The 12,521-nt window shown below is 35.4% G+C and overlaps 1 protein-coding gene across 2 annotated transcripts in view; it reads right to left on the bottom strand.

Annotated features, from left to right (window-relative positions):
• Positions 1-6: 6 nt before the first annotated feature.
• LOC117119661 (polyubiquitin-C-like) overlaps positions 7-12,521 on the bottom strand; it is a 21,387-nt gene continuing 8,872 nt past the window's right edge. For both annotated transcript variants that reach the window (XM_033264494.1, XM_033264495.1), the window contains exons 3-4: positions 2,828-2,875; positions 7-2,494 (exon numbers count right to left, since the gene is read on the bottom strand). In XM_033264494.1, coding sequence (XP_033120385.1) covers positions 660-2,494; positions 2,828-2,855 — 1,863 coding nt within the window. In that variant the 5' untranslated portion in view covers positions 2,856-2,875 and the 3' untranslated portion in view covers positions 7-659. The remainder of the gene's footprint in view (positions 2,495-2,827; positions 2,876-12,521) is intronic.

The raw sequence follows: 12,521 nt of genomic DNA on the forward strand, positions 1-12,521 counted from the left end.
AGATAAAAAGACCCTTTTCATGTATTTTAACCATCGAAGGGGTCCTTTTCTCCCACCCCCTTAATTTTGTTTTTTGGGCAGTCCGCATTGTCCCATTTTCAACCGATTTTCTTAAAAAAGGTGTCAAAATGCTCAGAACAATAAGCCACTTCATTTAAGACCTGTACATATGGTATTTGAAATATCACCATAGCCCACCACTACTTATAGGATCTAATAATTCGTGATAGAAGTGTTTAAAATTCCTATATGATCTATTAAATATTGTAATAAGAATTCTTATTGGATCTTATAGCAATTCCTAATAAAAATATATTTGAAATTCCTATATGATCTAATAAATATTTTAATACGAATTCTTATTGAATCTATGGCAATTCCTAATAGAGATATATTTAAAATTCCTATATATACAGTATATTGTACTAAGAATTCTTATTGGATCTTGCAAATCCTAATAGAAATATATTTAAGATTCCTATATGTTCTAGTAAATTTTGTAATGAGAATTCTTATTGGGTCTTTAAAATTTCCAATAAAAAGTCTTATAAGATCTTATAAGATATTAGGCCAATTTCCAACAGAGTCTCATAGAATTTCCTATAGCAATTGAAATAAGAATTACAATATGAATCCTATACATTTTTCTAATAGGAAATTCAATTGGATATTTTCGTAAGGGCATGTGGACGCTGCACAAGATAGATAGTCGACCCTGCTTGTACGTTGCAGCTGGACAGGGTACATTGTGATTCGAACACTCTTCCTGCAAATATCAAACGTTGCTGATCTGGAGGGATGCCTTCCTTGTCTTGAATTATGGCTTTCACATTTTCAAATGTGGTTGAGTGCATAACCTCTAAAGTAATGGTTTTGCCAGTGATGGTTCTGACAAAGATTTGCATGCTGCCAGAAAGCTCATTAAGGAGAATGGATCCATTATCTATATTGTAGTCGAATAAAGTGCGTCCATCTTCCAACTGCATTCCTTTAAATACCAAACGTTGCTGACCAGGAGGGATGCCTTCCTCTTCTTGAATTGCAACCTTTATACTTTCAATAGTGGCTAACGGCTCAACTCCCAGGGTGACGAAATTGCCAGTGGAGGTTTTGACAATGATCTGCAGGCCCACAACATTGCTCCTCATACAAGCACCCAAATGGATTATGGACTTATCCTGTATGTTGTAGTAGGACAGAGTATGTTTATTTTTCAACACTCCTTTCAAAATCAAACATTGAAAGCTTGGACTTACGGATTTCTCATAAAAATATTCATATTTGACATCTCTAATAGTGTATGATGGCTCAACTTTTAGGGCAGTTGCTATGCCTGAAGTATCTTTGACAAAGATTGTCATGCTGCGGCAACGTACACAAGGACAGTTGAATCCATATTCGGGCAGGGAGCATAGACATTCGGCAGAGATTTGCATCATAGGGGGAATAAACTCAAGACGTAAAGTAGACTCCTTTTGTATGTAGTCGGACAATGTATGTCCATCTTCCAACTGCTTTCCTGCAAAGGTCAAACAATGCTGATCTAAAGGGAAGCCTTCCTTGTCTTCAATGTCAGCTTTTAAATTTTTGATAGTGGAGGTTAGCTCAATCTCTGCGGTCACTGTCTTGCCAGTCCAGGTTTTGATGAAGACAGTAATGAAGCCACGTGGACGCTGCACAAGATGGATAGTGGACCCCGGTTCTACCATGCAGCTGGACAGGGTACGTTGTGATTCGAACAATCTTCCTGCAAATATCAAACGTTGCTGATCCGGAGGTATGCCTTCCTTGTCTTGAATTGCAGCTTTCACATCTCCAAATGTGGTTGAGTGCATAACTTCTAAAGTAATGGTTTTGCGAGTAATGATTTTGACAAAAATGTGCATGCCAGAAAGCTCATTATAGAGAGTAGATCCCATTTTTATATCGTAGTCAGATAGAGTACGTCCATTTTCCAACTGCATTCCCTTAAATACCAAACGTTGCTGACCAGGCGGGACGCCTTCCTTTGCTTGAAATGCAACCTTTACTTCTTCAATAGTGGCTAAATGCGGAACTGTCAGGGTGATGTAATTGCCAGTGGAGGTTTTGACACAGACCAGCAGGCCACCGCCGCCCCTCAAACGAAGAATCAAATGGATAATGGACTTATCCTCTATGTTGTAGTCTGACAGAGTACGTTTATTTTCCAACAGACTTCCTGCAAAAATTAAACGTTGATTGTCTGGCTTTATGGATGTCTCATAAAAACATTCATTTTTGACATCTTTAACCGTGAATGATGGCTCAACTTTTAGTATAGTTACTCTGCCTGTTAAATCTTTGACAAAGATTGATATGCTGCGGCAACATACACAAGGAAAGTTGAATCCATATTCGGGCAGGGAGCATAGAGTCCATATGGTATGTTGCTGTTGGATTTTGGTCTTAAAATGTTTGATGTTGTCTGATGCCTCAACGTGGGCGATAGCATCTTGCTGTTTTTTTTTCTGACCTGTGAAAATTAGTTAATACATTTTGTATTACAATTCTTACATGATTTCCATGTTTCAGAACAAAGACATAGGCTAAAGGCCTACATGATTTATACTGGTTAAATTTAAAATGTTCCTTAATTATGTAACTTATTTAAAAACACACACATAAAAGGAAATGCTGGTAAAACTGCAAACTATATAATCTGCAATTAAAACTGTTTTAATAATGATTATTAATATTTTAAACATTTATAAGTGCTCTTACACAGAGAGTCTCGAGAAGATAATTGAAAAATGTTATAGTAAAATATAGTAGTATATTAATAGTTAAAAAGTGATTGAAAACTAACCCTTTATAAACAGCTTTGATAGGGCCATAATACTATGTTAAAATAAAGCTGAAATAAAGAAGAAAATATGTTTCTAATCATGATGACATTTCATATAAATATATATTTTGTTTCCTTGTGAATATGATTCAGAACAATATCTAAAACATTAAAAGTAAATTAAATATTTCAATACCACTGAACCAATGGTAATCTTACGTTTTGATAAAAACATATTAAACGTCAAGCTGATGTAAGAACAAATAGTGACGCTTTAGATTTATAAATCAATTGGCTGCGTTCTTTCTAACTGAAAATAAAAAATAGGGCAAAAATCATATAGAAGTACACCTAGGCGGCGGCCTATAAAACGTTAGCATAGTCATTAGTTATAAAGCATTAAGTGTGTTTAATAATTTATCCTAATACATCCAATGTGTATCCACATCACTGTCATGTCGTAAGTGATACAATCATTCTTTATTTTTGTAAAATCTGTAGTCATTTTCACTTTTTCTTTGCAATAATGAAAAACTTACAAAAAGTCTGTAGCCCTTTGATAACAGTAGTTGAGTAGGCTACGGTCAGTGTAATACATAATAGAAATTTAAAAAAATAAATGGGCTCAGGCCTAATTTAATATTTCACAATTGTGTGTGTATATAATTAAATAATGGTATTTACTTCAGTTTTACATTCCATTCATTTGAAAGTGGAGCTCAGTCTGGCAATTGAAAGGAAACCATGTTTCCTTTTAATTGTGGCAGTCTGGAAAACACAGACTAGCGAATGTGTACAGTACTTGCCCCTTGGTACAAAACAGTCATGATAAACAGTAAAAAGGTACATAATTTTTTATGACAAATTTACAAAAAATATGTTGTATACTTGCTAATACCACTATAATAAATGCCCACAGCAATCAGCAACTACCCTACGGCATCACATTAATAAGCATGTGTTTCTAACTTAAAATCTTAGGCACCTAAGAAGTCACACCAGTTAACAAAAAACATTACAAGCAGTCAACGGTGTTTGTTTTACTTATTAATCTTCGTCGTACGACTAATAATAATAATAATAATAATAATAATATTCTACCAACAACTGATAACGAGTTATGTATTATTAATTAGAAGAAACACAAGTTAGTAAAACATCAAATAAATATCAGTCATCTTTAAAGTCGTAATACAAGAATAACAAAAGTTCATTCACTATAAAAAACAAACAAAACACAAGTTAGTAAAACTCAAATAAATATCAATCATCTTCAAATGCAATGACAAACATATGTTCATTCACTATAGAACAAACTGAACACAAGTTAGTAAAATTCGAATAAATAAACTAAAGAAGCCATTTAAAAAGTACCATCCATTTCTGTAAGAAAATAGGCATACTATAAACTATAATAATCGATATAATAAATAAACAAACTAGCTAAATATTAAGTCTCGATTTATATAGGCTATATATTAATTATGAAAGAAAATACACATTAATTTGATAATTGATTAAAACAGTATTAATATCGAACTCTGATGCCCATTGTCCAACACATACTGCACACTTGGCGCTCCACACAAATTGCTGTGTATCGACTCGTGGCCGCTTTCCCTCGTGGCCGCTACGACCCTAAATCTGCAGTGTTGGATAGGCTAATGTTTTTTTCCGCCTACTATATTTCTTCACAGACCTATCGCAAAATCAAACACGAAAAAATTCATCCGCAAATTTTAGTCTAATTATACATTTTTTTCTCCTTACTTCATTATGGAGAATTAAATACGTCCATGCGCGTGCGTAATGTTGTTAAAGCATGTTGTTATAGAAGTTAGGATTTGTTTTTGTTTTGGTTCTAGTGTTAGCTGGTATTTGGGTCATTCCTGCTTGCGCGGCTTGCCTGATTGAATAAATAATTGTGATAGACTTGTCAATAATTTCATTGTTTCTGGTAGTTCAAACTCTCTTTGATCACATTTGGTTTACTACAAGTTCCATGGATTATTGTATGCAGATAATTTTTTTTATTTATTTGGACAAGACATTTGTTTTTATTTTATTATTAATATTTTGTACCGTACGCAATTCGTATGCTACGTGATTGATTTGAAAGAGGTTGTACCGTACGCTCCTCATACGCTACACAGGGAAAGATTCTGTTTTTTAATATTTGGTTTGCACTGTACGCTATTCGTAGGCTGATACTGAATGCTTATTTTTTTAGATGGTTTGTGGAAGATATTTTTTTTGCACCGTACGCTATCCGTATGCTGCGTTGACTATTTGTGATATTTTTTTGCACTGTACGTTCTTCATATGCTGCACTATCGAATGGATTATTTGGAGACCCTTTGTACTGTATGCTTCCGTATGCTACAATGATGGTAGGTATTTTTTTATTGCACTGTATGGTATTCGTACGCTGCTGTGTTGCTTTATTTGTGACATATTCGTACATACTAATATGCAATTCATATGCTACATGTTTTTCTTGTATTTGCGACACTTTATTTTTTTGTATCATACGCCATTCGTATGGTACAGTACATGGATATTGAGCAGTTACTTCCTTCACCGTACGCCATTCATATGCCCCGGCCCCCACTTTTGGGAGGTAAAAAAAAAAAAAGAAAAAAAGTGAGAAAAAGAAAATAATGATAGCCCAGAATGCCTCAAATGTTATGTTTAGGCGTCTAGAACACAAAAATTTCGCAGGGCATGCCTCAGGCCCCCTACGACAGTGTTGTCTCAATCGGCCAAACTTTCGGCCCCCCCTTCTGGCCCCCCTTTTGGACATTTGTGGATCCGCCCCTGAAAGTAATACAGACGCCAGCGCCTTATGTATTCTTCGGTTTGTGATAGGCGCAATATAAATCCAGATTATTAAAAAAAAAAAAAACGTGTATCAGAACACAATTCATTTACAATAAATTAGGAATATTGCATATTCACTAATTCACTATTCCATACAAAAGATTTCAGTCAAGGTCACATCTTGTTCTTCCACACAATATTTACAGTGCTTCTATTAATAATGATGGAAAGCTTGAAGTAACATTGATTTCTATTTTTGAAACTATGCCCTTTTGGACATTTCTGGATCCGCCCCTGGACGGAATCTAACCAGTTACTCAATCTCATCAGTGGAATCTACTTAGAGTCATCATTTAATCAAGGGATGTGAACATCATCTATCAATCTTCAGGTGTTCAACCAATGGATGCAACCATCGTTTTCTGATGTGCTTCAACCACCACCAACTGATAACTTTGCCGGATGATATTCTTGAATTGAGCGTTATTGAACGCATAGGCCTATTATATGAATTCTGTCTTAAATCACAATTACTGTATACTGAATTGATAATAATTGATACATAAACAACCAGCTAAGCAAATGAATATTTAATTTCATAAACACTTTAAATAGTTAAATACTGTAACTCTATAATGAGATTGCTTATAATATATCAGTGCAGAATGTTATTTTATGTATTTCATTATTAAGCAATTAGTAGAGCTCCGCATAGTACACTATAGGAAAATTATTGTACGAAGGTTAGATTTAATGCTTGAAAAAATTTTTGAATGCATTAAATCTAACCTAAGTATAATAATTTTCCGTTTAGTGTACGATGCATGCTCTACTAATTGCCTTAAAAAGTCAATTGCCGTCTTTTAATTTTAGTTTTTTATAAACAACTGTTGTAGCAGCTATCGGTTGCTATAGTGATATAATCAGTGTACGTGTGCGTATTTACATCTAGCTGTGCGTACAGTATGCTGATTTTTGCTCCTGCAGTACGCGTTTAACTCATCTAACAGGCATCTAACATCAGCAGTACAGTACGGATATGATGAATAGACCTAACTATTGTGTTAGAAAGAACTTGTTTGTAATGCTATTATTGATAGACTTTCGTCAAAGAAATAAACATTTCAGCATTCGAGAGGGAATAAAGTGACTTACGTCCTTTTTGGTTGGTGCATGCAGACAGGTAAAATCATGCGATGATTTCATAACTAGGCCAGGCTACGGCCTATGCTTAGTAATAGTAGAAGGAGGCCCCGGGCGGCCTGCCTGTCCGTAGGCCTACACCTAAATGTGTTCCTTGAGTCTTTAAAATAAGTCTAGAATATTTCTATTAAACGTTCACTTTGTTGTGTTTATGAGGGTCCAATAATTCAATGAATTTCTTAATTGTTCATACTTAACATTGAATTTGAAGTAACTTTCTTCAGGTTCTAATTAGGCTTGTTTTACGAAAGCAATTTTCAACAATTCAATTTTTATCGCGGTGCGCAATGTATTCGCGGTGCTGACGTAAAAATGATGATTTTTTTTTTGCACACGAACCTTAAAAAAAATCAAGCCGAGCGTCCAATAATAAAAAATTATTGGACGCTGGGGAATAGGCAAATAACATTGCGAGTTTCAGTGATGACGTCACGATTGACTTATAAAATACTATAATGCCTAGACAGGCTTTGTATTTGTTATTATTTCTGCATATATATGAGAAGAGATGAGAAGTGGGACACTTCTTAGGAAGAGGGGAGTAGTGTAACCTTTCAACTTTAAGACATACATCATATTATAAGATGGTCCCATGAAAGAGTCTTGTGGGCCACCCGATAGGATAGGAGATTAAGCCTAGAGGAGAGACGAGTCACGGAGGACCGGCGTGAGGAAGCTGTGTCTTGTAGTCACGCATTGGACGAATAAAACCTTTTTATAATCAGCTTTACATGCTGTCTGAATTCTCATTGTATTTCTCGAACACTATACGGTCACAATTTTCTTAACAACTGAAATTTTGCCGGGAATGGGGCTTTAAACTATTCTTGAGTTTAAGGGAAAAATACTTCAAAATTTCAAAATGTTGAGATGTAACGATAATTATAGAAACAAAACATGATGCGACAGGAAAATCAGGTGAAAACGAGGCTGATCACTTTTTTCAGTAGCTTGGTAGCAATTTTCTAACCAACTCATTAATATTCATGATTTATTCAGTCTGTCAATTTCGGTGAGCAGCTGAGGATTTGAGGAATTGAGGAATCGTCCCAACGGTGATCGAGCGACTTGCCTATAGAATGCGAACTCGTGAGTTTTTGTGATGTTCACGCAGTGGCAGAGAGAGGGCTTATGCCTAGTCGATGTCAATTCAATCATCGAGGAATAATTCAATTGAAGTAATAAACTATGATCAGTCCAATGACTTGTTTGTTTATAATTACTGTAGGCCTTCACCTATAGTATGCCTAGGATTAACACAGTCAATGTCTACTCAGAAGCAGTAGCAGCATACCAGTGCTGGCACGCGAATTTGCGTTTCGTATGATAGTTTTGTAAAATCTCATGAATTATTCATAATCATCCTTATATAACGTATTTTGTGCATGCGCTGTTTTCAAGTCTGTGTCAGCCTCAGTGATCAGCTGTTTCTGTGCATCGCTTGCGAGCATAACGAGTAACCAGTGTTTTGATAGAACATAGTCAATTGACTACGGATAGAACGACACACGATGTACCCATTCACTTTTCCGGCCTCGAGATTCAGCCTTTGTATGGACTTTGTATTTGAATTAATGCAAGAATAAAACAAGTGATTGATAGTAGTTTCTGAAGATTAATGCATTTACATTTTCTGTCAGTCTGAAAATACGACTCTTTATAGTTGTTCTTTTGAAATGCGCTATTTTCAAGTCTGTGTGAGCATGAATGATCTGATGCTCTGCAGGTGTGTAGGCCTATCACGATTCAGTCGTTGTATGAGCTTGTATTTTAATCAATGCAAAAATAAAACAGGTGATGGATTTAATACATTGAGGTGATACATATTTACTATCAGTCTGCAAAAACAACACTAATATGTTCTTTAAAGTTTATTGAAATTCCACTATTATAAGCTAAGAATCTTCTCTCGATGCTGCGAAGCCTGGACTTTATGCCCGTGGCCCATTTGGTGCTATTTACGATATAGACGAGGCTTAACGCGAAGGATTCATCCATCATCATAGGCCTATTATGTGATCATCCGTCATTTCATGCATGCATGCATTAATTCATTCATTTCATATATTTATTCGACCAATACATATTTACAATTGGTATAGTACAACAAATGTTGGTGATGCAATAAGACATAGGCCTACACCATATATTTTTTTTAAATATTTCCTAGACCGAGATGCAGAAGCCCAGTTCTGGTACTGGTACGGCATTCACCCGGGCCCTGATAGGGACGATATAAGTGCCGGATGGGACCTGGGCCATCCAGACTGTGTACACGGGCCATAAAGCAGACGGAAATTTCAGCTCATGGGCTCCAGGAAGGAACGGTACAGGAGGAACGACGTGACCTTGGGCCTGCTAAACAGACCCACCACCTGTCACAGCACTGCTGCTGGACGTAGGCCACCCGCAACAGCGCCAGCCACTGTAGGCCTAGGCTACACAACATTTATAATATAATCCTAGGGAATGTAGGTAAAAATGGCCCCGGTAAAAATGGCCCCGATAAAAATGGCCCCAAATGACAAGTAGGTAAAAATGGCCCCAATGAAAAAATTCAGTAATAGATATGATATTTTTTTTTAAATCTTCAAATATTCATACTGTAATAAGCAAAGCAAGAATTGAATCAATAACAAATACAGTTACACAACAGATGCAAATTGTACTGAGAGATTATCAGTACAATTTTAAAAACGTTATTCCACTAACCATGGAGGTACAGTATAAACTAAGTAGAGGAATGACATACATATTATAGTACTTAAACTACCTAAATATAACTCATAGACAACCACAAAATTCACTTTTGTTATTAGTATCAAATGAAATAACTTTACAAGTTATAAACAGTAGTTTAGAAAGCATGTGGATCAATTGTGTGTTTGAACATGGACCTATTACAGTAGGTCCATGGTTTGAAACACAAAGCTCATGTATGGGAAAATGGAGAGGCTTTAAGACTTTACTTAGCAATAAATGTTTTGCTAATAGAGTTTGTTAATCAAATATTGTTTTTAAAATAAACTGAATAATTAGGAATACATTTATTTAGCAACTTATTTAATTGCATACTTGGTTGCATACTAAATTTAAGTGCCTCGAACTATACTAAATAATGTAAACTCAGATTCTATATTATATACATAATTATGTAAATGGCAATTATGCTAAGAATTAAAATGGCGTTAATTGTGAGGGTAAGGTAATTATGGTAGGATTAAATGGTATTGCTAAATCCCAAAAAAACCTCCCAAAACACACTGTAGAAAACCAAACAATTCAATTGTGACTGACTCACTTGGTATATATAAATATTCATAAGAACCTATTTTTTGGTTAAAATGTTGATTTTTTTTTGTGAAAAAATACTTGCAAATACACCACAAACCTCCAAACACACTGCGAACCTCATCCAAACCCTTTAATTATGATTGTAGAACTCTCTTTTTCTAAAAAAAAAAAATAATAATTTGATGTTCATATAAACTCATTGTTTGTGGGGGTTTACCAATACCCGGATTGAATTTCTGGAAAATTGTGATTCTGCTTCCTTGGAATTGGCCACAAATAAATTATTTCAGTATTAATAAATGCATGATTTATGTTGATTTATTGATTATGTTGTTGCTATTTTAAATGGAAAAGAAAAATGAAAAGTGTTATTCATGGCTTTTTTTTATCTTTGAATATTTTATCATTGAATATGTAATTTATGCAAAAATTAAACGCCGTGGCTAGAGATACAGTACCGTATCAGAACTTCTGATTGCTAAAGGGACGGTAAATGATATTACGACATGATTAGCCAATAGAAATGACCGACGCGATTTTGGCTTTTTTGCAAAGTCGACGTCGCGATCATGAGAAATGTATGGCGCGAACAGTACAATCAAATTTATGTCATAAAACTTTAGGCCCATTTCATGTATTTCGATTGGGGCTTATCGCAGTGTTTGAGATAAAAATCCTTACTGTTATTCTTGTGTATTTTATGGTCTACCAATGTTCTACTAAGGCTTGGCCTAGGGCCTAGCCCGGGCCGAATACCCGGGGCCTATTATAGGCGTACTACTAGGCTAGGCTTAGGCCTACTGTAGTGCTACTACAAAGTGTAGAGTCGTTGCGGCCCTGAGTCCATTCGGCTCCGGGGGGTCGTTTCGGCCCTGAGTTGGTATTTTTGTCATGCATTTCGGCAGCGGTGCATGGAGCGCCGAAGGTGCGGCCGCGAATAATAATTTAATCGAACAAGGTGGCTAAACCGTTTGTTAAACATGAAACTAGGCTATATTACTGCAAAATTATCAGATATTATTTTTAGTAGTATTTTATTATTGTTATTATTATTATTAAAGAGTTCATTGCAGTATCAAATGATGTTCTTTCTTTTTACAGAAACAACGCAAATGTTGCAAGTCGATTGGTTTGGAGACACGTTTCTTTTTATCGTTTCCATACGATATATATTTGGATCATGTTTATAAATGCTTCAATAAAATTTAGATTTATAAAATATAAAGTAGGCTTATAGTTAATTTAGCGGATTAGTTTGTCATAAGTTTTTTTTTTTTTTTTTGCGTCTCCTTTTACATTAATACCAAATGTTCTATTTATAACAATACATAGGCCAATATAAAATAAATTAAAATATACTGAATGATGTGATAATGAAAATAAAGCAAATATATTATTGTATTCATAAGGCTGACAAAATCACTCATTGCATAGAAATTAACTAAAGAAATTATTTAACTACTGTACATTATAATTTGAGGAAAGAAACGTTTTCAACAATTATGTTGAGGTGAAGCAGACACATGGTTTGTATATTCTTGTTTGTTGTATTTACATTGTCGATACATATTTTGATTAGGCATGTTTATAGAATACACAAATAAATGGAAATAGTAAAATGTATAGTTAAAATTTACAGGCCCCTACAATGTTAATGGCTGTTTCAGGCTTCTTTTGATATAGGTAGGCCGGAAATTTTACTCACAAGGCCTACGGTAATGTTGCATGGAAATTAACTATAAAAATCGGAAAGAACGCCCACAAACAGGTTCCCAGTACTCTTTAGGGTGAAGCAGACATCCTTTGTACGCCGTCTTCAGGAACTTGAGGGCGCACTACTGCAAAGAGTGAAGTATAGGTCAGAGACTGGCTATTTTTTAGTGCACACATGCCGTGTACGCGTGTGTTCACCTCTCGTCTATGGTTCCGATTTAAAAAAAGATGGGGCCGATCGAAAAATCACATCGCATTAAGGGGATGAAATATTTGTTTTCTAGACATCGGTGCAACCTCTGAGGCATTTTGGGCGATCAATTTTTCCCCTTTTTTAACTTCCTATTAAATTAAATTCATAACCAGGTTTCAACTAGGGTGAGGGCCTAAGATAGGCAGTAACAACAAGGAAAGGTCGGACCTAGGCCTAGAAATGTTCAGGCAGGCCTATCCTACCTAGGCATAGCTAGCTAGGCATAATAGGCCGCCCTACTACTCTCTAGCTAGCCCTCCGGCTTCGCTAGGTTTCAGCTAAGGCAGGGGTACCTAAGGCCTAGGCATGGCTTCTACTATTAAAATACTTTATTCTCGCTTGATGTCGCCAAATCTAGCAAAACTGCTATCATTTTTAATTGCTATAGGGCCTCGGGCCAACAACACCCGCGAACAAACAAAATTTCTTATC

This window comes from Anneissia japonica, unplaced genomic scaffold (genome assembly GCF_011630105.1).
Source record: "Anneissia japonica isolate Jap-2015-1 unplaced genomic scaffold, ASM1163010v1 scaffold287745_len380231_cov175, whole genome shotgun sequence".
NCBI lineage: Eukaryota > Metazoa > Echinodermata > Crinoidea > Comatulida > Comatulidae > Anneissia > Anneissia japonica.